The sequence below is a fragment of the Thalassophryne amazonica genome, chromosome 16 (genome assembly GCF_902500255.1).
Source record: "Thalassophryne amazonica chromosome 16, fThaAma1.1, whole genome shotgun sequence".
NCBI classification, from domain to species: domain Eukaryota; kingdom Metazoa; phylum Chordata; class Actinopteri; order Batrachoidiformes; family Batrachoididae; genus Thalassophryne; species Thalassophryne amazonica.
Window position 1 is genome coordinate 6,387,144 of NC_047118.1, and position 28,000 is coordinate 6,415,143.

Below are 28,000 nucleotides of genomic sequence, written 5' to 3' on the forward strand. Positions count from 1 at the left end.
ACCGTTCAGCTTAGTTTAGTACGTTATCGGTCTAAAAGTTATCGGACGGTAATTCATCGGAAGATAATTAGTCCGATGAATTTTAAATTTATCTAAAAAGATAATCTGATAATGAAAACATTATCTTCAATAATTATCTGTTATCGGATTCGGAAGTGTGCCCACCACTGTTAAATGTAAATAACAATGGAGAAATCGGCCAGAGAATCGACAGTGATTACAAGCACAGAGCATGCATTTTCCACTGACAGTGAGACCGCTGCAGCGCTTCAATCTTCCAAGATGGCAGGGCAGCAAATTGCTCGGGCAGGCCTTTTGTACAGCTCGACCCTATTTAGTAAATCTGTGATAGCCACAGTGCATCCCAGGTTTATGTAATTGGTAGTGTACGTGAGTAAAAAAAAAAGGAGGTATGGGTAGGCTTAGTGCCCATGCATTGCTCCACGTGCAAGTAGAATGTTATTGTGCCATAGACCAACAATAACCTGGTCTAAAGTCCAGAGCAAAACATTCCTGCTCACACATTCCAACATTGTTATCCAGATGTAGGGAACAAGCATTATCGGTTTGTGATTCATGGAACAGTTTTCATCTTACTTTTATAGGAGCTGCAGGTATCTAGTTTTTGAAATTTCCGGAAGTACTTGTCCATCCATTCAGGAAATTGTTTGAACTCTGTCCTAACAACGAATTGAACCAGTGGTGAATTTTTTGCATAGCACCTTTGGTACTTGTCAGAATCTTTTCACTTCTGAGTTTGCCCTGTGGACAACTATGCACCCAGCACTTACATACTTGAGACATCGGCATCAATTTGAGCAGTTAACGCTTAGCCATGGCTCATGTGTCATACATCACACTGACAAAGTGAGGAACCTTGGGGTAATTTTTGACCCTACATTGTCCTTTGACCTCCACATTAGAAATATTGTGAGGACTGCTTTCTTCCACCTGTGAAATATAGCGAAGATTCATCCCATCCTGTCTATGGCTGATGCTGAGACTCTGATCCATGCATTTATTTCTTCAAGATTGGACTACTGCAATGTTCTACACTCAACAAAAATATAAACGCAACACTTTTGGTTTTGCTCCCATTTTGTATGAGATGAACTCAAAGATCTAAAACTTTTTCCACATACACTATCACCATTTCCCTCAAATATTGTTCACAAACCAGTCTAAATCTGTGATAGTGAGCACTTCTTTGCTGAGATAATCCATCCCACCTCACAGGTGTGCCATATCAAGATGCTGATTAGACACCATGATTAGTGCACAGGTGTGCCTTAGACTGTCCACAATAAAAGGCCACTCTGAAAGGTGCAGTTTTGTTTTATTGGGGGGGGGATACCAGTCAGTATCTGGTGTGACCACCATTTGCCTCATGCAGTGCAACACATCTCCTTCGCATAGAGTTGATCAGGTTGTCAGTTGTGGCCTGTGGAATGTTGGTCCACTCCTCTTCAATGGCTGTGCGAAGTTGCTGGATATTGGCAGGAACTTGTACACGCTGTCGTATACGCCGGTCCAGAGCATCCCAAACATGCTCAATGGGTGACATGTCCGGTGAGTATGCCAGCCATGCAAGAACTGGGACATTTTCAGCTTCCAAGAATTGTGTACAGATCCTTGCAACATGGGGCCGTGCATTATCCTGCTGCAACATGAAGTGATGTTCTTGGATGTATGGCACAACAATGGGCCTCAGGATCTCGTCACGGTATCTCTGTGCATTCAAAATGCCATCAATAAAATGCACCTGTGTTCTTCGTCCGTAACAGACGCCTGCCCATACCATAACCCCACCGCCACCATGGGCCACTCGATCCACAACATCGACATCAGAAAACCGCTCACCCACACAACGCCACACACGCTGTCTGCCATCTGCCCTGGACAGTGTGAACCGGGATTCATCCGTGAAGAGAACACCTCTCCAACGTGCCAAATGCCAGCGAATGTGAGCATTTGCCCACTCAAGTCAGTTACGACGACGAACTGGAGTCAGGTCGAGACCCCGATGAGGACGACGAGCATGCAGATGAGCTTCCCTGAGATGGTTTCTGACAGTTTGTGCAAAAATTCTTTGGTTATGCAAACCGATTGTTTCAGCAGCTGTCCGAGTGGCTGGTCTCAGACGATCTTGGAGGTGAACATGCTGGATGTGGAGGTCCTGGGCTGGTGTGGTTACACGTGGTCTGCGGTTGTGAGGCTGGTTGGATGTACTGCCAAATTCTCTGAAACGCCTTTGGAGACGGCTTATGGTAGAGAAATGAACATTCAATACACGAGCAACAGCTCTGGTTGACATTCCTGCTGTCAGTATGCCAATTGCACGCTCCCTCAAATCTTGTGACATCTGTGGCATTGTGCTGTGTAATAAAACTGCACCTTTCAGAGTGGCCTTTTATTGTGGGCAGTCTAAGGCACACCTGTGCACTAATCATGGTGTCTAATCAGCATCTTGATATGGCACACCTGTGAGGTGGGATGGATTATCTCAGCAAAGGAAAAGTGCTCACTATCACAGATTTAGACTGGTTTGTGAACAATATTTGAGGGAAATGGTGATATTGTGTATGTGGAAAAAGTTTTAGATCTTTGAGTTCATCTCATACAAAATGGGAGCAAAAGCGTTGTGTTTATATTTTTGTTGAGTGTATTTTCTGGTTTAATGCAGTCCAGCATTAGGGGTCTCCAATTGGTTCAAAATGCTGCAGCCAGACTTTTGACACAAAACAGAAAGTTTGACCACATTACACCTATTTTGGCATCCCGTCACTGGCTTCCTGTCCCAGTGAGATCAGATTTTAAGGTTCTGCTACTAGTCTATAAAATTGTTCAGACTGGCACCTCCCTACCAAGGTTGGGTTGCATTACTTTGAAATGTAATCCAAAAGGAATCAGATTACAAGTAATCCAAATGTATGTACATACATACATGTAATCCTATCCAACCTTGCTCCCTACCGAGCTGACCTAATTAAACCTTACGTACCGGCCCAGGCTTTGCGTTCTCAGGGTGCAGGACTACTTTGTTTCCCTAGGGTGAATAAGACGTCTGTGTGTTATAGAGCTTTCTGTTATTATGCCCCTGTTCTGTGGAATGATCTCCCTGTCAATAAAAGTCAGATTCATGTGGAGACTTTGAAGTCCACACTTAAGACACACTTATTTTCCCTTTCGTATGGCTGGCATACTTTTCATAAATTTTGTTAGGAAACGGAGCAGGCCGTGGCCTCAACTTTACCTAAATTCTGGGACTTTTAGTGAAGCTTAGGGCTAGTGGCCGGCGTTCACCTTAGTATTTCCTGTTTTTCTTGTTGTTTAATACTGGCAAATTATACTGTATTTCTTGTCTTTCTGATGCCTGATTGTTTTTCTCTCTCTAAGGTGCAGCTCCATCCAGAGATCATGGGTGTGGTATTTGTGCTGAAGACCCTCCTGTCCTGTGCACCAACAGCTTTTCCTGTATATTCGTTTTGTGAATTGTTCTGTAATTTGTGTCTGTAGCATGGCCCAAGTAGAGGGTCACCCCTTTGAGTCTGGTCTGCTTGAGGTTTCTTCCTCAGAGGCAGTTTTTCCTTACCACTCTTGCTCTGGGGGTTAGTAAGGTTAGACCTTACTTGTTTGAAGCACCATAAGGTAACTCTGTTGTGATTTGGCGCTATATAAATGAAAATAAATTGAATTGAACTTGTGTCACAAAAACAATGACAGTTCACAGTCTGATTACTGTATTTTATATCCAAAACACACCCATGACTAATTAGGTGACAGGGCCGTATATAGGAATGTGAAAGGGGGGGTTCAAATCCTTAAGTTCAGGGTCCAGTGGGCCGCAGGGCCCCCGGTGGGGTCGAGGATTTTGAGGGGTAAAAAGCTACATAAATTTCATTTGAAACCAAAAATGTATCATTTTAGGAAATACATTTTTATATACAAATAGTCCTTGCTTGGGATTGGATCAGTTGCCATAAGAACCACCCAGGAAGAACCAAGATAACATTAATGCAAACTTTATACCTGCCTGTCGGTTGTGAATGACGCAACCGACAGGTGTGAAAAAACTCACACATGCGCACGAAGGTTCAAGCTTGGCTGATGCAAGGGCACATGATTCAAATCCATATAGTTTTTGCAAAAAATAAGTTTTCTAACGGACCTCGTATTTAGCAGTATTAATATTTGCGTTTACATTATGAATATGTACGTTATGTATTAAAATAGCGGTATTTAATTTGGCGACCTTGTTTAACTCGCGAAATTCGCATAATAAATCCCACGCGAATATTTGCACCTTTACAGTATTTGCAACAGGAAGGAGAAGCTCCCTTTATTTCTCAGCTTATACGTACAAACATGTTTTTACAAACCAGACAAGTGTAATTGTGTGTCTACATGGGTATTTACAAGCCTACTAATCTGTTTGATATCAGAGGAGGATAGGGACCAGGGAGCAAAAATTCTCAACCCCCATGGGAAAAGTTTATCTAGCAGTTTCCCCTTTCATCACTTAAGGGATTACTGTGGCAGAGGAAATTGAAACTTGAGGATGTGTGATAATAGCTGTAACAGTTAGTGCTTGTTGCTTATTATCAATGAAAAGAAAATACATAACGTTGATATCCAGATCAGAAAAAAATCAGCAGAATTCTCGGGGGGGGGGGGGGTTCGGTTGAACCCCCTCTATATATGGGCATGGGTGAGTAAGTTCAATCTTTTTACACCTTGCACTTTAGTGTGTGCTCAGATTTAGTGTCACGTAAATGTGGTCAGGGACATACAAAATCTTCAGACCTTGCACCATAGATCAGCAAGATATCGCAACTGAATTGTGATTTATTTATTGACTTCCAAAAAAAGTGCAGCTGGGTCACTTGAGCATCATTCTTATCATCATTATTCCACATTCAGCATCATCTGCATCACTTCATCCACCTACAGTATGAATCAAATTGCAGCCTAATTATGTGGAGGTTTTGAAAGACATACTTTGAACTAGATGACACCAGTAACTAAGCAGAATAAACAAAGTTCAGAGAAAGAGGCGGATCAAAGCATACCACAATGACTGTTCGTGCAACTGATGGTGTGTTGCATCTTTGTTTGTTAGCACAGTGACATTAATGGGAAGCCACTAACCCATTGATTGATTGCTTAAATTTAAATCTTTTATTTTGTCAATCTAGAGCCGCAGAGCGAAACTGCTCTCGGCTCCAGCAGTTCCCATCAGTCATTCCCTTTCAGTCAGTCACTGTAGCACTAAAGTAGATGGTTGTTATGGTGATTGCTATTCATGAGTGGGGACCTCACAATTAGGGTGTTATTTACGAGGTCTATTAGACAATAAACCGACCCTTTTATTTATTTTTTTAACTATATGGATTTGAATGACGTGCGATTCCACCAATCATGCTTGAACCCTCGTGCGCATGCGTGAGTTTTTTTCACGCGTGTCGGTGATGTCATTTCCCTGTGGGCAGGCCTTGAGTGAGATGTGGTCCCGCCCTCTCGGCTGAATTCCTTTGTTTCACACACTGGTCGAGACGGCGCGCGTTGCTTTATCAAAATTTTTTCTGGACCTGTGAGGAATATCCAAGTGGACACTGTTCGAGAAATTAAGCTGGTTTTCGGTGAAAAGTTTAACGGCTGATGAGAGATTATGGGGTGTTTCTGTCGGTGTAAGGACTTCCCACGGAGCGGGACGTCCTGCAGCGCTTCCAGGCGCCATCGTCACCCTGTTTCGACCTGAAAACATCCTAATTTAAGGCTTAATTCACCCAGGACGTCATGAGAGAACAGAAGATTCAGAAGAGGCCGGCATGAGGACTTTATGCAGACATTCCACTGTTTAAGGACATTGTTTAATGAAAGACGTGCGCGCAAATCTCTGTGTGCCGCGACAGGAAAAACACCTCCGTGTTGAAAACCATTTGTAAAATTCAGGCGGCTTTTGATGGCTTTCAACAAGTGAGTAACTGAGAAATTGTTTAACAGCTTGGGCATGTTCCAACTTGCCCGTTAAGGTTTCCAACGGAGGTGTTTTTCCTGTCACGACCCCCCGCGGTCAGATCCGGCCCGACGTGCGACTCTGCCCGCACGTTCTTTCATTACAAAATGTCTGTTAACAATGGAATGTCCGAATAAACTCCTCATGCCGACTTCTTCTGAAAGTTCTCTGACGACTTACTGGGTCAACAGAGCCTGAAATGTGGAAGTTTTCAACTTGAAACGGCGAGACGCTGCCGCCTCAAAGCGCAGATCGCCGCCAGGCGCCGTGGGCCGTCCTTACGGCAACACTACCAGACCAAAATCTCTCATCAGCCGTTAAAATTTTTACCGAAAACCAGCTGACGTAACCGACAGGCGTGAAAAAACTCTCGCATGCCCACGAGGGTTCAAACATGTCTGACGTAATCACACATGATTCAAATCCATATGGTTTTTGAAAAAAATGTCGGATACTTTTCTAATAGACCTCGTACACGTTTGTTTACATTGTGCACACACACATGAGATGCACTTTGTGAGTGACAGTTAATGCAATATTCAGAAACTCCTTAAACCCAGTCGGTGGCTCTTGGTGATTTGATGTTAGTGTGGAGGGGGAAAATGATGGAAGAAGCAATCGTCCCTTATATTCAGCATGTCAAACCATTTGTCGTTGGGCTGTTTTTTGTAGATTTTCCACCTGATTGATGTACATATGCCAAAGAGAGGCAATCACTTTGAAATATGACAAATGCGATTGGATCAAATTCCCCAGCAAAACATTATTGAGGTTGTGTGATGTCTCATCCCCACATTTGATATTTCCTAAACGCAAGACATGAGCGACTGTCGCTTCAATTTAATTGCAGACAAAGCACCAATATGACATCAACAGCTGTGGTGAAATTACTGATTTCATGTCTTTTTTTTTTCTTTTTTTTTTTTATTGGAGCATCCACGTTTAGGGCCTGATCTTCCAGTGACGCTGTGCACGATGCAACGCAAATGTCATAGATTTTTCCCATTGCAATGGTTATTTTCACACCTGGTACATTTCTTCTTTTGATACCAAATGTAATTATGTTTGCAAGGCGGGCACACCTCATTTAAAAATGAGGTGCGATCAAATGCAGAAGGTGGGGTTTTCCCATCACCAGTCATAAGAAAGCACATCTCAAATCTAACGCAGCAAATTTGTAATAGTGAAGAGTGTGGCACTCAGATACACCTTGAGTTTCTTCATCATACACTCAGCGGCCACTTTATTAAACCTCTTGCCCACATGCATCTGGTTCAGTTGGGTGCCCAATAGAAAAACGGCAAACTCATGGGATAATCGCGAACCCTGCTGCAACCCATGTGCAAGCATACATAGTCATACTGGAGTGTGCTGGACACGATCTGAACTATTGGAATTACCGGGACAATTGGGAACAAAATTTTCGACTGATCAAAATTTTGATGCCAATAGACGTCATCAGAAACCCAACCGGGTCATTGGCAAGCTCACAGCAACTTAACCATGCCATTTGCAATGTCCCAGGAACCCTGCTGCAAGCTGACAGCATTAGACTTGTACCAAACACTGATGCAATCTGTTATCTAACCACTCACCACCACAGTGCGGCAAGCAGGTAGTGAAAATTTCCATCCCGCAAATAGGTTTCACCAGTGGCAAGGTCACTGCCAGCTTCAGCTCCGCCCCTTTTAGTGACTTGTATGTCATTTGTTTCCCAATGTATATCTGGAAAATAAGAGGAACATGTGGACACTAGCGTTTAGGTACACCTTGCTAGTACCAGGTTGGACCCCCTTTTGCTTTCAGAACTGCCTTAATTCGTTGTGGCATAGATTTGACAAAGTTTTGGAAGTATTCCTCAGATGTTGGTCCATATTGACATGATAGCATCACTCCGTCACCCATTCAACTAGTCTGTCCATTCTCCTCTGACCTGTGATATTAAGATTTTTTCATTCACACAACTGCGGCTCACAGGATATCGCCCATTTTTTGGTTCATTCTCTGTAAACCCTTGAGATGGTTGTGCATGAAAATCCCAGTGGATCAGCAGTTTCTGAAATACTCACACCAGATGCCCCTTTTGGCTTGGGTTCACCACAGACCATTGCTGTGTTGACCCCAAGCCAAAAAGGGGCAGCTGAAAAAATTATATTAAAAATGTAGGAATAATTTTAATAGGGGAAAAAGTGGAATTGAACTCAATATTTTGACATGTATAATTTTCCAAATGCCTTCTCTTATGATAAACCTACAACCAGGGTAGATTTTTATTAATATATAATTGTGTGTTTTTATGTACCAATTATAATCAATATCTCTTGTGAAATATAACTTTTTTTTACATAAGTCCAATCTTTCAACTCTCATCTCAAAAAATGCAGACCCTTAATTTTGTTTACTCTTTCCAATCTAGCCCTGGATCTCTTCTAAAAGGAATTCCTCAGTGCGGTGTTACACACACAATATTTAAGGACTATTGAGACTTTGTAATAGCTGCTGAAGTGTTGCTGAACTCTGGGTGACTAATAGTGGGGTTACCCACTGCTTTTCGGTGATTACATGGGTAATTACCTTTGGTGTGGGTTTTTTTTAAGCTTTTCCCTTAATTCTCTGAGCTCTCTGCTTGCTTGGCTTTAACCTAATAAAAGTGATGTGCTATTCAACAGCTGAAAGTCCCTGTAGAAAGAGAGGAAGAGAATGTGAGAGTGAAGGCAAGTGCCCACTTAATGTCAGACCAGAAACACCCTTCAGGATAAGACTTGTAGGCATCAAGACTGTGTGAGGGGTAATTTTGGCAATCCCTCATGGCAAGTAGGATTGTCTCTTCAATCAATTCCTGGATGGGATTGTGGAATTCTGCATCCAGGGTCGTTCTAGAGATGCCTGTATGTGGGTTTGTTTAACGTAGGAATGTGATTGCACACAGTCCTTGACAGATAGGACCATCTTCACCTGATCCACCGTTGAGTTCTTGTTAGATGTCTTGCATTTGGTGTTCCTGTTAGGCATTACAGTAACGGCCATGGGGGACACAAGGTACCCACCATTTTTCACCTATATAGGTAATCCCCTATTTGATCCATTACCCTGGTGTCACAAAGCAGACGAGGGGTTGGATTCAACACCCACTCAGATGAGGAGTATCATTTGCATTGTGATCAAGCATCAGCTATGAAATTTTGAAACGTTTGTCTGTGCGTGATCTGGCACGTGGGCACATCAGTGTTAAGAAAGTCAAAGGAGATGCCCACAGTTCACCTGAATGTGGCAAATAATTGTTTAGTAGAGGTGGCGATGGATCAGTTGCCCGCCTAAGTGGTTGCCATTCAGGACCCAAGGTAGTTCCACAGTGTGGTGGATGCAGCACCAGCTCATGCTCCTAGGCTTGACTTGATTCCTATTATAGTGATGATTCTCTGTAATGGCATGATTTCTAAATACGAACCCTGGTCTGTCAGTTCACCCCGTCAATGCATAGTTGGAATAATTATCTCTAATGTGATTGGTGCTGTGTGCATCAAGTTTAGTTAGTCATCACTTACCGTTCTTTCTGTCTGCCCTCAGGTTTTCACCAGGTATGGGAAGTGCTACATGTTTAACGCTGCAGAGGAGGGGAAGACGCTCCGCACCACCATGAAGGGAGGGGCGGGAAACGGCCTAGAGATCATGCTGGACATTCAGCAGGACGAGTATCTGCCGGTGTGGGGTGACACAGGTAAGCCTTGAGGTGTCATCACAGATATGATCTAAGGTGTGTTCCATTTTTGAAGGATTTGAAAGGATTGTCAATAGGACTTAGACAATTCCCAGAAAAACCCTAAATCTTATAATAACATGGCTTATGTTTTTTGATTGTTTGAATGTTGTCTTTCAGGGCTATTGAAGGTCTTGGCACCCAATCCAACACACATTCATTTTGATACCCATATTGATCTTGGGGAGGCAGAAGTGTCATTTATAATTTGGTAGCCATGATAAAAACAAACAAACAAAAACCAGAGGATGAATGCAGGTATGAAGACAATCTAAAGTAGTTTTTGCTTCTGTGAAAGTCCGTCGGTGCTAACACCCTGCTGTGGATGCGTACAACTCAAATCACATCATATAATGAATGTAACATTGCATAGGGGAGTGTTAGCTCCATAATACAGGAAGTTAATGCCAAATAGCAAGAGGTACTAGTAATGACAAATGCTTCAGCTTGACTTTAAAGTAAAAGCATAGTTTTTGAATGATTAATATAATGCAGATAAATTATATACAAATATAGTCTGGTGTAAACAAGTGTCAAAATGCATTTTTGTTCATTTTTTAAAGATGTGTAGTCCATATTTTGATTTTAAAAAATGAATTATCCCTACTGCATATACTAGGTACTTGCATACCACCATAGGGGGTGCACAATGGGCAGACAATTTTTTTTTTTTTTCCCCTGAATTTTACAAAGTTGGCCGACCAGTGTATTTCCGGCTCCAATTTCTTTGTAAGCCAAGGTGTACTCAGAAAGCTAGCACTAATATATCTTCAAGATAAAAACAAAGTCATCAAATATGTCTATATAAGATTGAATAACAACAAATAAAGTAGGAATAAATACATACCCTGAAACACAACTTTGCACTCAGCAGCCATGTAGAATATCGTTTTGTCTGGCACTGCTCTGGTTTCACATGTAAACAAAGACGTTATCGCCTTTGATACGTCAAATGAATTTCTCATGATGGTCAGTAAGCATCCGTTATGGCACCTTCACACATAGTGCGAAGTTTGGATGAAAATGGCCAAACAGTTTGAAATTAGTGCACGAAACATTGCGGCGACGGGCAGGCGTGCAAGAGTTGATGAAAATTCAGTAAGGTATATATTATATTCCAATTCTAAGGTGGAACTATGCTAGTATACAAAGGTATATCTAAAAAGGAAGAGTAAAATAGGAGAGTAGAAAAGAGTAGAGCAGAGCCACTTAGGTGCCTGGTCTGGAGAACCAGGGATGGTATGTTAAAAAGCTTTTTTTCATGCATGCGCCGGTGTCCGTCGAGCGGGAACAGTGCCAGGTGCACCACATGGTGCCGCTTATGTGGAAGAAATGAAAACTGGTCAGGTGTGTCCAGTCAGCCATGCATGAGTTCTGCACAACACATGTCTTGTGGACGAAGCGCCGCAGCACAGACACCGCATCATGTGGAACGGAGCTCACGTGGATGACGTGACAATCACATCGCTCGCTGCGTGTTATGATCCGACGGGCCGTTTCAACCTTAGGGGCTGCGAGTGTCCACTCCGTGCACACACTCGCTTGCTGCAGCTTGTCGCCACCATGGCAATATGTTTTTATTTATATCCATGTAAATACAGAAATCAGACACACACACCTCACAGTGGACAGTTGTTAGTCCATGACTGTCCAAACACAGGTGTTCTACAGCTGGAATGTCCAGAATGACAGATCACCACAGTTGCTTCTGTCAGAAGCCATGCCTCCCGTGAGTGCAGTGCACACATCCACGTGTCAGTATGTGTTTGCAAAGTCACACTCATACGGAACTTAGACAATTTTCACAGCAGTACAACAGTGGTTGTCTGCAGTCTGTTGTCGTGCCCAGAGTGCGACTGGCCACACAAGTGCCATGCATGCAGTGTTAGGTGTTTGTGCGTGTAACCTGGAATTTGACCGATACCTGCCGTGAGAGGGTGCAATGGGTTTGCACAGCGCACACTCTGTCTTTCAGGTGCTTGTGTGTGCAAATAGTTGTAGCAACAGGTGTATGAGGCATTGGCATCAGGGACAACAGTACACGGTTTGTACACAATTCTTGCGTCATGCGCACCTTGTGTGCACTTCGTCCAAACTTTGCACTATGTGAAGGGGCCCTTAGGTGTTGTCATGTTTGTGTTGCTTCATTTTTTTTCATTTGTCTGTCCACATTCAACAAGCAGGTAAGCAGAAATACGCCGGAACAAATAACGTTTGGTCAGTTATCACTGCATTTTTTTCTTTTATAAAAAATACATTTATGCCCTTGTTGATTTCAAGCATTTTTACGCAGCTTTTACAGGATAGCGATGGCAGCGCAGTGGTAAAGTTTCTGATGGGCAAGCAGAGCTTTTATAAAGTGCAGGTTCGAATCTTGTGGGTGGCATGTATTTTTTTTTTTTCTACAGCAGCTGCGCGATGTGTTTACACATGCTCAAGGTGTTTCACACAAGTAAGGTCTAACCTTACCAATCCCTCGTACTGTGTTCCCACTGCGACAGCGCGTTCGTTCACACCTGCCCGTCAGCTCAACATTTTCGTGATTCTGTCACGTGAGCTGTTCCGCCGTGATTTGCCCTGATTTGTACTTATTCGTACTATGTGTGAAGGAGCCCTTAATGCTGATCAAAGTGCATTCATCAGCTCAAAAAAGAGAAAAAAATGGATTTTGACGATATAATACATTCTGGGTCAATTTTTCCTACAACCCCTGGCAAAAATTATGGAATCAATTTTGTCAATGTCAGTGTTTAATTTTGTAGAAAAAAAAAGCAGATCAGACATGACACAAAACTAAAGTCATTTCAAATGGCAACTTGCAGTCTAACAGCTTGCAGTCTCTGAGGCATGGACATAATGAGTGACAAACAGTACTCTTCATCAATCTGGCTCCAACTTTCTCTGATTGCTGTTGCCAGATCAGCATTGCAGGTTGGAGACTTGTCATGGACCATTTTCTTCAACTTCCACCAAAGATTTTCAATTGGATTAAGATCCAGACTATTTGCAGGCCATGACATTGACCCTATGTGTCTTTTTGCAAGGAATGTTTTCACAGTTTTTGCTCTATGGCAAGATGCATTATCATCTTGAAAAATGATTTCATCATCCCCAAACATCCTTTCAATTGATGGGATAAGAAAAGTGTCCAAAATATCAATGTAAACTTGTGCATTTATTGATGATGTAATGACAGCCATCTCCCCAGTGCCTTTACCTGACATGCAGCCCCATATCATCAATGAATGTGGAAATTTACATGTTCTCTTCAGGCAGTCATCTTTATAAATTTCATTGGAACGGCACCAAACAAAAGTTCCAGCATCATCACCTTGCCCAATGCAGATTCGAGATTCATCACTGAATATGACTTTCATCCACAGTCCACGATTGCTTTTCCTTAGCCCATTGTAACCTTGTTTTTTTTCTGTTTAGGTGTTAATGATGGCTTTCGTTTAGCTTTTCTGTATGTAAATCCCATTTCCTTTAGGCGGTTTCTTACAGTTCGGTCACAAACGTTGACTCCAGTTTCCTCCCATTCATTCCTCATTTGTTTTGTTGTGCATTTTCAATTTTTGAGACATTGGTTTAAGTTTTCGGTCTTCAATCAATCAATCAATCAATTTTTTTATATAGCGCCAAATCACTTGACGCTTTGATGTCTTCCTTGGTCTACCAGTATGTTTGCCTTTAACAACCTTGCCATGTTTGTATTTGGTCCAGAGTTTAGACACAGCTGACTGTGAACAACCAACATCTTTTGCAACATTGCGTGATGATTTACCCTCTTAAGAGTTTGATAATCCTCTCCTTTGTTTCAATTGACATCTCTCGTGTTGGAGCCATGATTTATGTCAGTCCACTTGGTGCAACAGCTCTCCAAGGTGTGATCACTCCTTTTTAGATGCAGACTAACGAGCAGATCTGATTTGATGCAGGTGTTAGTTTTGGGGATGAAAATTTACAGGGTGATTCCATAATTTATTCCTCAGAATTGAGTGATTCCATATTTTTTTTTCCCCTCTGCTTGGTCTAAAAAAGTAACCGTTACTGACTGCCACAATTTTTTTTTCTTGATTTCTTATAGTGTTTCTTACAGCCAGAAAGTTGCCATTTGAAATGACTTTAGTTTTGTGTCATGTCTGTGATCTGCTTTTTTTCTACAAAAAACTGACTGAACATCCTCCAAGGCCGGTGATTCCATAATTATTGCCAGGGGTTGTATATTCAATAAGGAAAATTAAAATAAATTGTTTTAAAATAATGTTTTATACTTTTTGCATATTTTGGACAAATATGAGTTGATGAACAGATGTGAAGATGTTTCAGAGGTCATTTATACTCTGATAGAGTTGATTTAACACTGATAGAGTTGATTGAATGCTATAGTTTGGAGCACGATCTTAGATCCAGTGCCCCCCCCCCCCCCCACACACACACACACTCTGCATAATTGACTCTGTACAGGTGTTTGGCCATTTTACTCTCCATTTGTTGCATTTCTGGCTTATTTACGCTTTGCCTCTTATTTGCAGTTCCTGCCTGAAGGAAGGACCTGTGGTTTTTCTTACAATCTGTTCCTTTTGTCATACTCTGCTCATGGTTCTTTACAATCTCTCAATCACAGACTTTGCATCTCTTTCCATAAACAGCTGCAGGACACAGTTTAGCTGTCGGGTTTATCTCGCTTTATCTTCGGAAGGTCACGTTGGCGCCCGAGCAGGCGACTTGTCAGCCTGTTTTCAATTCTTTCTTTGAGACAAGCGCCTGGTATTTATCCTCTGTTATGGAACTCCTTCAGGGCTCCTTTGTTCATAACTTTTTTGTTCACCTGTTCCTCTCCCCGGAGGAGTCGATGCAGAAGATGTCGTGATGCTGACAATTATGCAGCGATTTGACTGAGTGCTTGTCTTCTTACATTGACTCTACATCAGTGACTGCAGAAAATCAAATTGCCCCATTTGTCATACTGGTTGATTAAAAACTGTGAGAATAAATCAGCTCTGTAAGTATTTGGACAGTGATGCAGCTTTTTTTTTGTAATTTTTGCCTCTGTGTACCCCCACGATGGAGCTGAAATGAAACAGTCGAGATGTGACTGTCGTGTAGACTCTCAGCTTTAATTCAGGGTGTTTACAAAACTATTGCATTTACCATTTAGAAATTGTGGCCATTTGTCCACACAGTCCGTCCATTTTAAGAGACCAGTAATGGGTCTAATGTGGGTGGTGATTTGTTTTGCAGACATGTTAATGTGGTAAGGACAAGTGGCCTTCATCTGAAGTTTTTCTGTTGCAAAATAATTTATCACTGCTGAATTCATATGTGACTTTTTATCTATCCATTCTTACGGTGCATCCAGAAAATATTGTGCACAGTGCTCCACTATTTTTCACATTTTGTTGTTAGAGCCTTATTCCAAAATGGAGTACACTCATTTTCTCCCTCAAAATGCTACTCACAACCAGGGTTTGATTTTAGCGGTTACCCGGGAACCCGTGGCACCCTACTTTGGGGGCTCTAAGGAGTTGTGTGTCCGCCTGGAATCCACCTTTTTTATTTCATAACTGTACAGAAATCTATCAAATTTGGACAAAATTTGCGCAGAATTTGACTTTCTGAGACCGACACACACACAAAACGTCATCAAAAAATGTTCTTCTCCTCTGTTTGTAATGCTGCGTTTTATTATACACAGATCAAATGGAGCGTTTTTGAGGGAAGTGCGAACAGCAGCCAGCAGAGTTTTTATATTTCTCTACGTGCGCGCGCGAGCAAATCATCCGTGATGATTTTTTTTATTAACTACACAGATGTATAATAAAAGCAAATGGTGACTGGTTTATAAACACAATTATGACAGAGTTTTTGAGGGAAGAGCTGCCTTAGATTCTGAGGAAGAACACCTTGAAGTGCTGCAGAGAATGGCAGATGACCATGATGACTGCTAATAGATTTTCTGTAAACACAACTGTAATCAACACTCATGGCAGCCATGATTGTTAATGGGCTGGATGTTTAATAAAACATCGGCAGCTGAGATGACCCCATGCCGATCTGCCTGTGCATATTGGCATGGGGTCATCTCAGCTTCTGACAAGGTTAGAAAATTTCGAAATTTCAGAAAATATTACTCCAAAAACACAAATTCCCTAACATAATTTCATCCTGTCTGAAGGGCGAGGCCCGAAACGTCACCTTTGGTGTGTTATTAAAGGCTTGTTTGGGAGCTAACTGGCTGTGCGGATCTCTTTCGTTTTTTGTTCTTCCATAATTTCGCCCCATATATCACCAGAATGCACAATTTGCATCCTTTTACATCAAACGTTTGTGGGGGGGGGGGGGCATGCCCCCAGACCCCCCTAGTTGCTTTGCCGCTATGCTGTGTAACGGTAGGTTTGGTACAGAACTTTTCTGAGGGGCACCAAACTTTTCAGATTTTGGTGCCCTTAAGGCACACAACTATTTATTCTAAAAGGCAAACCCTGCTCACAACACCTTTTAATGACAAAACGAGAAAGCATCTTTTTTTTTTTTTTTGCAAATTTATTAAAAATACAAAACAGCAAAATAGCGTGCAGAAGTTTTCACACCCTTTGCTCAATACTTTATTGATGCACCTTTGGCAGCAATTACAGTCTCAAGTCTTCTTGAATATAATGGCACAAGTTTGGCGCAGAGGTTCAAATAGGTTATGACCAGGGTGTGATGAATTAACGTGGTAACAAGTGAAGCTCATATAACAATAAAATACTAATAATAATAAATATAATGCAAGGCTAAAATACCCTCAGCCATATGAGCATGTAATCAATGTGTGTAGAAAGAATGTGACCTTTTGAGTAGAATAGAATAGAATAGATCAACATTAGCCATCTTGGAACCTGTCGAAGGTCTCTGTCTCAAGAATGTTCCCTGTGAATTTGAAGATCCTGGCAGTAACAGGACTGAACTTATGCAACCCAATCTCACGCCATGTCATGATGCCATCACGACAAGTAAATGAATCTGTTTCGTGATATCATCACAAAAAGCACCACATTTTTGTGACGGGAGCACAAATTCATTTTGTGATGGTATCACGACATGTGACACGTGGGGGTGGGCTCTGGAGGTTATGGTTAGCGCAAGGGGAAGGGAGAGAGTTAGAAAGTATTGTGCACAGTGCTCCACTATTTTTCACATTTTGTTGTTAGAGCCTTATTCCAAAATGGAGTACACTCATTTTCTCCCTCAAAATGCTACTCACAACCAGGGTTTGATTTTAGCGGTTACCCAGGAACCCGTGGCACCCTACTTTGGGGGCCTGGAATCCACCTTTTTTATTTCATAACTGCACAGAAATCTATCAAATTTGGACAAAATTTGCGCAGAATTTGACTTTCTGAGACCGACACACACACAAAACGTCATCAAAAAATGTTCTTCTCCTCTGTTTGTAATGCTGCGTTTTATTATACACAGATCAAATGGAGCGTTTTTGAGGGAAGTGCGAACAGCAGCCAGCGGAGAGTTTTTATATTTCTCTTTTTGTGATATCATCACAAAAAGCGCCACATTTTTGTGACGGGAGCACAAATTCATTTTGTGATGGTATCACGACATGTGACAGGTGGGGGTGGGCTCTGGAGGTTATGGTTAGCGCAAGGGGAAGGGAGAGAGTTAGGTTAGGGGAAGGGGTAGGGTTAGAAATGTGAATATAACAAAAACTGCATCATGAAAATGTGACTCATTTTGTGATGGAAGCACAAAAACAAGTGTGAGACTGGGCTGGACTTATGCTGAGCACAGCCAGATGGATGGACAGATGCAAAGTCTTTCAAGGTGTCTTTAATATCCCCAATGGGGCAATTTGTTGTGGAGCCAAGCAGAGAGAACATAGTCATACATACATGGACTTAAATATGACATGAAAACACACCAGACAGTGGACATAATACAACATAAACATTGTCGGAATGTTCCATGACGCACAACCAAATGTCCTCAGATCACTTAATGTTACAAACTGGATTTAACCTAGCTGCTTTGCATGCAGTCTAACTGATAAAAACAAGTGCTTCATATCTATCTGGGACAAACAGGGGGGCAACTGTTGGAAGGTTACATTATTGCTTATCACGCTGACACAAACAAGTTCATCACAAAGTTTTGATATGAGACATGCTGCTTGAAGAAACAATGTGATCACCCGTTAACCAAGCTGATGCCCCAGTTTGCAGCCAATCACACAGTCCCACTTATACACAAAGGCAGGCAAGACCACACACCTGGGGGTGGTCGATTTCAGGAATAAGAACAGCTCATCCCTAAGATAGTCTCTTCTGTTGCAACAGTGCATGTTACATGTGCTGCCTTAATTGACTCTGTTCTCAGTGTAGGCATCTCTCAATACAACATCTGTGTTTTTTGAAGTCCAACTCCTGTCAGCTATTGAGTTCATTCACCACATAAAACTACTACGTGGGGTTCAAGCTGGCAGAAAAACCCCAATAAAAACATGAACAATATATAGAACTAGTTAAAAAAAAAAACACGTGAGTGTTTAAAAAAAACTACTGGCAGTGGGTATGAAAGAGTTCTTGTATCTATTGGACATAAATCTACAGCCAGACAGAAGCAATTTGAACTCTTGGTGTGAGGGGTTAAGTCTTTGCAATACCGATGGGCAAAGTTTTACCTCGGATAATAATAATAATAAATATGCTTTGGGCATACATGGGAAAATTCACTGAAATGTACAAGAAAAATTGTGGTTTACTTTTCATACAAAAGTCGACAGGCAATGATGAGGTCACCAAAAACAAGATGGTGGTCCCTCCCCAGACAAATGGTACATTTCTTTATATACAAATTATTTTTTGTTATTATAAACCCAACACTGCAAGTTTTTGACTGTGGGCGCATTTTGGATGCATGATAAAATTCTAAGAACATGATTGAAATGTCATGCTTTCCTTTTCGTATTCCACTTGAAAAGGATTGTGAGAATACGTTTAAATGAATGGCACCACCTTCTTCCGCCTGCACACTTCTGTTTAAATGAAGGTTCACTTTAATTCTCTCCTCCGTCTGTGCTCTGATTTATTTTATTTCTTCACTAAGCTTTATGATTACTCCACAAATTCCTAAAATGTGTTGTTCCGTAAAGTGACTTTTACACTTACACTTGTTATTTCCGCTTGATTGCCGCTCGTATTTTGAATGGGCCCATTCGGGACAGTTGATTCTTGAGTTCCGCATGAATAGGTCATTATTTCCTTTTGTGTACACCCACATCACATCGTACCTCCAGGCTATCAGTGTTCTGTTCTAGTACTATAATTCCCGTTTAAAAAAAAAAATGCTGTCGAATGTTAGATTCAAACTCTGCTTTCCTCAGTGTTATTTATTTCACGCTTTTACCAGAAACAACACGACCCGTTTGTTTTCTTTAACTCTTCTTTTCTTTCTTCAGTGTATTTTGCATAGAACAAAATACAATATATGCTAACTAAATGAAAAATCAAAAGAATTGTGTGGTGATAGTAACTGAAAATAACCCAAAACTCTCCACATTTTGTAACTTATTCTAATCACCATCTGTTTTTTATCAAACATTTATTATTCCCAGTATGTAAAACTTTACGTCTCCTAATCATCCACTGAGCCTTTGAGGGTGTTTTTCATTTACATTATTTATTTTAGCTGTAATTAACGCAGCAAAGATTCACTGTCCTCCAGATCAAGTCACCTTTGGGAGCTGCTTCACACCCAGAAACTCCCATTAACTTTTAAATCAAATGAAATGCCAGAATGCACATCCGAAAAGTGTCCGATTTCAGTTCCAAAACATTCTGACAGCCATTTGCAGAAGTCCACACAGTTGGTCAAAAGCGGCCCCGAGTGTGATGCACATGTTCAGAACTCTCCGGGCACCATCAAGATGGGACACCGGTCCATGTGTTATCTGAGGACCATCTGACTGCAATTTACATATTCCGATGGCGGAAAAACGGGATCCAAAATTATTTGAGCACATTCAAAAGAACCTCGAGATAGATCTGGCACGGCAAAGCCTGCCGACATAACCTGTGCCACTTATAATAATGCTAATAGATATTAGGCCTTGGAAGAACCCATTAAATTTTGACGTTAATCTGGATCAAGTGTAACTTCATATAGGTTTAGCGTTAGCAAGATTACGTCAAAACGACTACACGGATTTTGATGAAATTTTCAACACAGATACATGTTAGGCCATGGAAGATGCCATTAAATTTTGGAGGTGATCTGGATTCTGGATCAAGATTCACTTTATGTAGGCTTTGAAGGATTATGTCAAAACTACTTCATGGATTCTCACCAAATTTTCACCACTGATATATATTAGGCCATTAAATTTTGGAGGTGATCTGGATCCATATCTGGATTCTGGATCAAGTTTCACTTTGTATACGCTTTAAAGATTTACATCAACTTCATGGATTCTCACCAGATTTCAACACAGATAGATATTAGGGCATGGAAGACTCCACTGAATTTTGGACATGATCCAGATCCATATCTGGATTCTGGATCAAGATTTACATTATATAGGCTTTGAAGGATTACGTCAAATCTACTTCATGGATTCTCACCACATTTTCACCATGGACACATATTAGGCCATGGAAGACTCCATTAAATTTTGGAGGTAATCTGGATTCTTGATCAAGATTTCACTATGTATGCTTTTAAGGATTCCGTCAAAACTACTTCACGGATTCTCACCAAATTTGCACCACACATAGGCATTAGGGCATGGAAGACGCCATTTAATTTTTGAGGTTATCTGGCTCCGGATTTGGACTCTGGATGAAGATTTCACTTTATATAGGCTTTGTAGGATTTCTTCAAAACTACTTCACAGATTCTCACCAAATTTGCACCACAGACACTGGAGCATGGAAAACGTCATTAAATTTTGGAGGTGATCTGGATTGGTGGACGTCAGAAATCTCCGATTGCTCTTGTTAGGAATGCTCACATAATGGGCGTGGCAGTGCCTACAGAGCACTGGCTTCTCAAACAGGTCGTCACTGGTTCAAGGCTACCAGCCTCACTGTCTGTGTAGATCTGGAGTTGGGAAAAACATCTGATGGAAAAACTTCAAATCAACACGCAGATCAAAAACAGATCTACTGTGGTGACTCTGAAGAAAATGGGTGAAGCCAAAAGAAACTATGACATCATAGAATAGAATAGAATTCATCATAGTACAGAAACAGCATTAGTGAAGGTTACAAATGATCTTCTTATGGCTTCGGACAGTGGACTTATCTCTGTGCTTGTTCTGTTGGACCTCAGTGCTGCTTTTGATACTGTTGACCATAAAATTTTATTACAGAGATTAGAGCATGTCATAGGTATTAAAGGCATTGCGCTGCGGTGGTTTGAATCATATTTGTCTAATAGATTACAGTTTGTTCATGTAAATGGGGAATCTTCTTCACAGACTAAAGTTAATTATGGAGTTCCACAAGGTTCTGTGCTAGGACCAATTTTATTCACTTTATACATGCTTCCCTTGGGCAGTATTATTAGACGGTATTGCTTAAATTTTCATTGTTACGCAGATGATACCCAGCTTTATCTATCCATGAAGCCAGAGGATACGCACCAATTAGCTAAACTGCAGGATTGTCTTACAGACATAAAGACATGGATGACCTCTAATTTCCTGCTTTTAAACTCAGATAAAACTGAAGTTATTGTACTTGGCCCCACAAATCTTAGAAGCATGGTGTCTAACCAGATCGTTACTCTGGATGGCATTTCCCTGATCTCTAGTAATACTGTGAGAAATCTTGGAGTTATTTTTGATCAGGATATGTCATTCAAAGCGCATATTAAACAAATATGTAGGACTGCCTTTTTGCATTTACGCAATATCTCTAAAATCAGAAAGGTCTTGTCTCAGAGTGATGCTGAAAAACTAATTCATGCATTTGTTTCCTCTAGGCTGGACTATTGTAATTCATTATTATCAGGTTGTCCTAAAAGTTCCCTAAAAAGCCTTCAGTTGGTTCAGAATGCTGCAGCTAGAGTACTGACGGGGACTAGCAGGAGAGAGCATATCTCACCCGTGTTGGCCTCCCTTCATTGGCTTCCTGTTAATGCTAGAATAGAATTTAAAATTCTTCTTCTTACTTATAAGGTTTTGAATAATCAGGTCCCATCTTATCTTAGGGACCTCATAGTACCATATTACCCCATTAGAGCGCTTCGCTCTCAGACTGCGGGCTTACTTGTAGTTCCTAGGGTTTGTAAGAGTAGAATGGGAGGCAGAGCCTTCAGCTTTCAGGCTCCTCTCCTGTGGAACCAGCTCCCAATTCAGATCAGGGAGACAGATACCCTCTCTACTTTTAAGATTAGGCTTAAAACTTTCCTTTTCGCTAAGGCTTATAGTTAGGGCTGGATCGGGTGACCCTGGACCATCCCTTGGTTATGTTGCTTTAGACGTAGACTGTGTTTCATAATTATTGTATGGCCTTGCCTTGCAATGTGGAGCGCCTTGGGGCAACTGTTTGTTGTGATTTGGCGCTATACAAGAAAAAAGTTGATTGATTGATTGATTGACATCAAAGCTGACAAAGGGTGCTGTTTTTGGTCCTGTGTCTAAAAAATAGCCTGAAGAGTTTTGATCTGATTTGGACCACACTTGGTGGAATGACTGAGGGCCAGACAAGGTCAAAGTGCTTGATTTTGAGAAAAATAGCAGAAAAGACATAAGCCAAGGTCAAAACTTTGGTCAAATGTTTATATATAAGATATCATGAATGGCCATTTTGAGGAACTGGTTAATGATGCACCCATGTCACTTCATTAGCGGTGCTTTGGTCACATAACCTTTGACTTGAGTGACCTTGAAATGATACGTTCAGCTTGATTGGCTGTGTCAGCACCAATATCATGGGGTGGTGGCCATGTGGTTAAGCGTGCTTGCTGTCCTTGCTGAAGGTTCGCACTTCAAGGCCATCCCTCCACTGTAAACCAAAACAAGTTAGCAGAACTCAAAAATATTGAGGCAATCAATTGGCACAAATTTGTTGAGTTTATAAACTTAAAAATCAATTGTCCCCAGAACTAAAAAGTATATGCTACTTGTACCTCATGATTACAATTCAATTAAAGTGTTCATGAATTCCCTTCGGCTGCTCACTTGTTTCTCATTCGGGGTTGCCACAACAGTGATGCATGTATGTTGATTTGGCACAAGTTTTACACCAGAAGCCCTTCCTGACGTAACTCCACATTACATGGAGAAATGTGGTTTGAACTGGGAACTTTCTGCACTAAAACTAAGTGCACTAATCACTTGGCCGCCACCCCTGCTAAAGTGTTCATTAAGTCAACTCAAATATTTTCATATATAATTACTTAATTCTTAGTTATGCTTTGATGTTTTGCTTACTTAATATAGAATTAGTTCAAGCCAATCAAAAATTCTGAGTTTAACTTACTCAAAAAGCAAGACCATGTTACAGAAATATGAAATATTTAAGTAAGTACAACATTTTCTTAAAACTTTGAGTTTACGCTACTTAATCTTTATAATTAATTTGATCATTCAGGTTTACAGTGCGCCCACTTTCCAGATAATGTAGAATTGTCAGGAAGGGCATCTGGTGTAAAACTTGTGCCAAATCAACATTGAGATCTGCTTTGGCAACCACAAGGGAGAAGCCGAAGGGACTTAATATGAAATCCTACAACATCTTTCTTTTTTTTGAACTTGGGTGACCTTGAAAGGAAACTCTTTTGGAATGGCTCTTTTGAGGATTTAGTCACAGATGCAGATGTGATCACTAGTAAACTATAATATGACTTTCTATACTACCTGTTTGTTGTTTGCATGACCTCTGATCTTGTTTGACCTTGAAAGGTCAAACTCTTTTAGAATGGCTGTTTAAAGGAATTACATATACAAATGTTGTTACTATGAAACAAGAATATGATGTGATAGTTTTTCTCTTGGCCCTGAAATGATAAATTCAAGCTTGTAAGGACTAAACTCAGTTTGGAACAAAGACACCTTTAGTTGGTGAACGTGCAGTTGTGATGTCAGTTTGGATTCTCTTCTGGTAGTAAACGTTAAGCACTGAGGCTGTCTTCATTATCTGGTCAGTGGTTCACATCAAGTATACACGAACAGTTCCACAGTCCAATTCTACTGCCGGCTCACATCTGAACCAGAGTGGAAGAGATGAGAAGACAGGTCCCAGAGCAGTTAGCAGCCTGGCAGATGGACATTATTTACTCTGGGATTTAACCTAAACATCTGTTTCCATCCTATCACCTCTCTTCTTTTTCTTCTTTGGGCAGTAGGTCCCACAGCTCATTCCTTCAGCTCCGCTCTGGCTTTGGTGATTTTCTACTTCCGTTTGGACAGGCTGTACCCGAGCCACCGCCCTCCCAGCATGGCCCAGTTGACAGTGTCCTTGTTTATCTCTCAGCGGTTTAATTAGCTCAGATAAGCTGAGTCAGCCGCAGCGAGGAGTGTAGAGTCCTGCAAGCCGAGCCAAGTCTCAGTGCTGTGTAGATATCGATCTTAATGCTGGTCAAAGCTGGAAAGGAGAGATGAATTCCTTTAGTGTCAAGACCAGGGGCGGCTTGTTCATAAGGGTGATTTGGGTGATGCACTGCCAAGCAGGAAAAGGCGGGATTTTTTTTTTTTTTTTCTATGTCTATCCCTGTTACAGTGGTTATCAGTGTTTCAGACCATTTGATCTCCTCTGAATGTTGTTGTCCAGTCAGGTCCCGCCCATTCTGGTGCGAGTTCAGTCAGGTTCAAAATCGTTCCACATCTCTCACAGATTTGCATGTGAAATCAATATTTTTCACACAACAGAGCTTTCAACACAATCTCTATGCTGCCTTCAAAACCCCTGAGAAGCTTGGAGCCTTGGACTCAGAGCTTAATAAGGGGTTTTACCGATGAGACAGACGGGGGTATTTTAGCTCTGCTGGATGTTTCTGCTGGTGAGTGTGTTACAGTAGCTTGGCACTTGCACAAATTTGATCCCTGCACTGGCATGCAATCTGGCTTGCCAGAGAGTTAACTCGTTGTAAACTGCATCTGAGCAATTATGACAAGATGTTACATCCACAATAAACATAATTTTACAGATACATTATGAAACTCATAAGAAGGAAAGAGAATGCAACTGTTTTACCAACTGTTTTGGATCAGAATGTTACAGAGAGAAATTTAGTTGTAACATCACTAAGGGCCCCTTCACACATAGTACAATCAAGTACAAATCTGGCATTCTCACGGTGGAACAGCTCGTATGAGCGAACCACAAAACATTGAGCCAATGGGCAGGCATGCATGATCCCGGTGCAATAGTGTCATGCAAGCAGGAACACAGTGCAAGCAGCCGGGACAAGGTGCACCACATTGCGCCACTGATGTGGAAGAAAATAAAATTTAAAACCAGCTGTATAATTAGTGAATGTCACTGGGTTGATATAAATAATACATAAAAGGGGATGCAATACAGAACCCTGCGGTTAAATACCCCTGGTTAAATAAAAAAAATGCCACTCACAGGATTCAAACCTGTAAGCTCTGATTCTCAGACCGAAGTCTCAGACCGAAACTTTACCACTGCACTACCATCACTGGCCTGTAATTGCTGCCAAAAAAGCCTGAAATCAACAAGGACATGAAGGATGTGCGCTGTGTCCAGCCGCTGCAGCCCTGCGCAAAGGCGAAAGATGTTTTATAGCAGGCAGAGACACACACCTCATGGAGGAATGTTGTAAGTTCATGTCCTTCAAAACACGGAACGTGTTCTGAAGCTGGGACGTCCAGGAGCAGAGATCACTTCAGCCGCAGCTGTGAGCGGACATACACCCCATGTCCGTTCACCGCCCAGACCAACATGTCATGCTGTGTTATGTGGTCATTCATTTTCATTATTTATGTAATTGCGTATGTGGGTATTGTCATAATTATTTATATAACTGTCCTGGTGGTCATTTCTGTGTGTTTTAAAGTGTGCACTGAGCCGTCATCCAGCTGTCAGTGTGCTGCGATCAGCTGACAGGCCCCTCCCCATGCTGTGTGCGATCAGATCTCGCTGTTCGGCCCATATGTGATCAAATATGTACATACATATAAGCATTTTATGCAAGTGTGTACCCCCCCCCACCCCCCGGCACACCAGATGTGTTGGGGGAGCGTGGGGGCCAACACATGTGCACACATACGAGGCACACGCACCACGTGTGTGTGGCTTTTTGCAACTTCACACTCATGGGGGCACTTAGACAAATTTCTCATCCAGCTCGACAGTGATTGTCTGCAGACTGTTTTCGTGCGAATGGCCACACATTTTCTAAGTGCCAAACGAGCGGTGTTAGATGTTCATGTATGTCAGCTGAAATTTGGCCGACACCTGCCACGAGAGGGTTTAATGGGCTCTCACAGTGCACACTCTGTCTTTTCAGCTGCTGGTGTGCACAAATACTTGCAGCAACAGGTGTACAAGGTGTTGGAAGCAGCTACGACGTATTGCATACGATTTCTGCTTCATGCGCAATTCGACCAAATTCGCATTATGTGTGAAGGGGCCCTAAAAGTTGATTCTATAAAGAGCAGAGACCAAGCAGTCTGGTTTTAATGTGGCAATGTGCAAAACACTAAGATGTTATTGCAACATTACTGATTACCCAAAAGTACTAAGTAGATTGTAATATAATCAATAAGATGATGATGAACACTCATTACATTGCTTCTACAGCAATATGTGTCTTTCACTTTAAGAAAGTAATTGCATGTACACAATGTCTTTAAAGCAGACACACAAACTGTTGATTTATGCTACAGGAGCTCATCTCGACAGAACACTGGCCTGACTGTTGCAGACACACAACAGACAGGAACTAACATGTATGATTTTAGGGTTAATAAACGTTTTTTGACCTGTTAAATTTTATGCACTTTACCAGCAAAACAAATGTTAGCAGACTGAAAGTTAACAGAAGTAAAATTGGTCCACTGATGGTTTTCAAAGTTAGCTGAAAAGGTAATCCGCTAAAGAAAAAGTTATCTTTGCTAATTAATCATTAGTGGATTAACAGAACTATGCCCACCACTGTGTGTGTGTGTATATATATATATATATATGTATATGTGTGTGTGTGTATGAGGTCTATTAGAAAAGTATCCGACCTTATTATTTTTTTCAAAAACCATATGGATTTGAATCACGTGTGATTGCGTCAGCCAAGCTTGAACCTTCGTGCGCATGCGTGAGTTTTTTTTCACGGTCGGTTGCGTCATTCGCCTGTGAGCAGGCTTTGAGTGAGGAGTGGTCCACCCCTCTCGTCGTTTTTTTTCATTGTTTAGGAATGGCTCAGAGACTGCCGCTTTGCTTGATCAAAATTTTTTTCAGAAACTGTGAGGGACATCAAAGTGGACACCATTTGAGAAATTCAGATGGTTTTTGGTGAAAATTTTATGGGCTTCATAGAGATTACGGCGTGTTACTGTCGCTTTAAGGACGGCCCAGAGCGACTGGTGGTGCGCCACGCTCCGAAGCCGCCAACGACAGGCTGAGCGACTATTTCATTTCTAAACAGATGGCTGTATGGATCCGTGACCATCGTGTGCAATTTCTCTGGTTATCACAAGAGCTGGACATCAACCATTTTCCAGCAGATTTCACTTTTAACAAGAGATTTTGTCATGGAAAGCCAAGCGGAGGCTTCACGCGTCACGATGGATTTGCTACTGGAGCGAGACAAAACCACTTCCATTTTGGTCTCACAGGATGGCTTTGAGATGGCGTTCAGACAGCTGTTGGTGGTTTTTCCATCGAGTGATTATCCGAGAAATTGTGGATGTGCCTGGACATGCCAGAACATGTCCTGTGAGGCTTCATCACAGTGTTGCTTTGCGCCATGCGGCACCGCCGCGACGCGCCATCTCTTCCACAATTTCTCAGATAGTCGCACGACGGTCCCACATCACCACAGCGTTCACTTTGGAAATGATCTGGTCATTTCGCTCTCCACCGTTGTGCGGACATCTTTAAACCAGTGGTACCGCTTCTTAACTTGTGTGATGCCCAGAGGATTGTCACCGAAAGCCATCTGAATAATCCGAATGGTTTCCACCTGGCTGTTGCCCACTTTCTGGCAAAATTTGATGCAGTCGCGCTGCTCCAGTCGTTCCGCCATTTCCTTGCAAAGAA

At 41.7% G+C, this 28,000-nt stretch overlaps 1 protein-coding gene across 3 annotated transcripts in view; it reads left to right on the forward strand.

Annotated features, from left to right (window-relative positions):
• The window catches only part of asic2 (acid-sensing (proton-gated) ion channel 2), a 1,153,097-nt gene that overhangs the window by 1,010,308 nt on the left and 114,789 nt on the right, over nt 1-28,000 (forward strand). For all 3 annotated transcript variants that reach the window (XR_004565497.1, XM_034189651.1, XM_034189650.1), the window contains one exon: nt 9,584-9,734. Coding sequence is in view for 2 of the 3 variants with exons in the window: in XM_034189651.1 (XP_034045542.1) it covers nt 9,584-9,734 (151 nt within the window). In the remaining variant the exon portion in view is untranslated. The remainder of the gene's footprint in view (nt 1-9,583; nt 9,735-28,000) is intronic.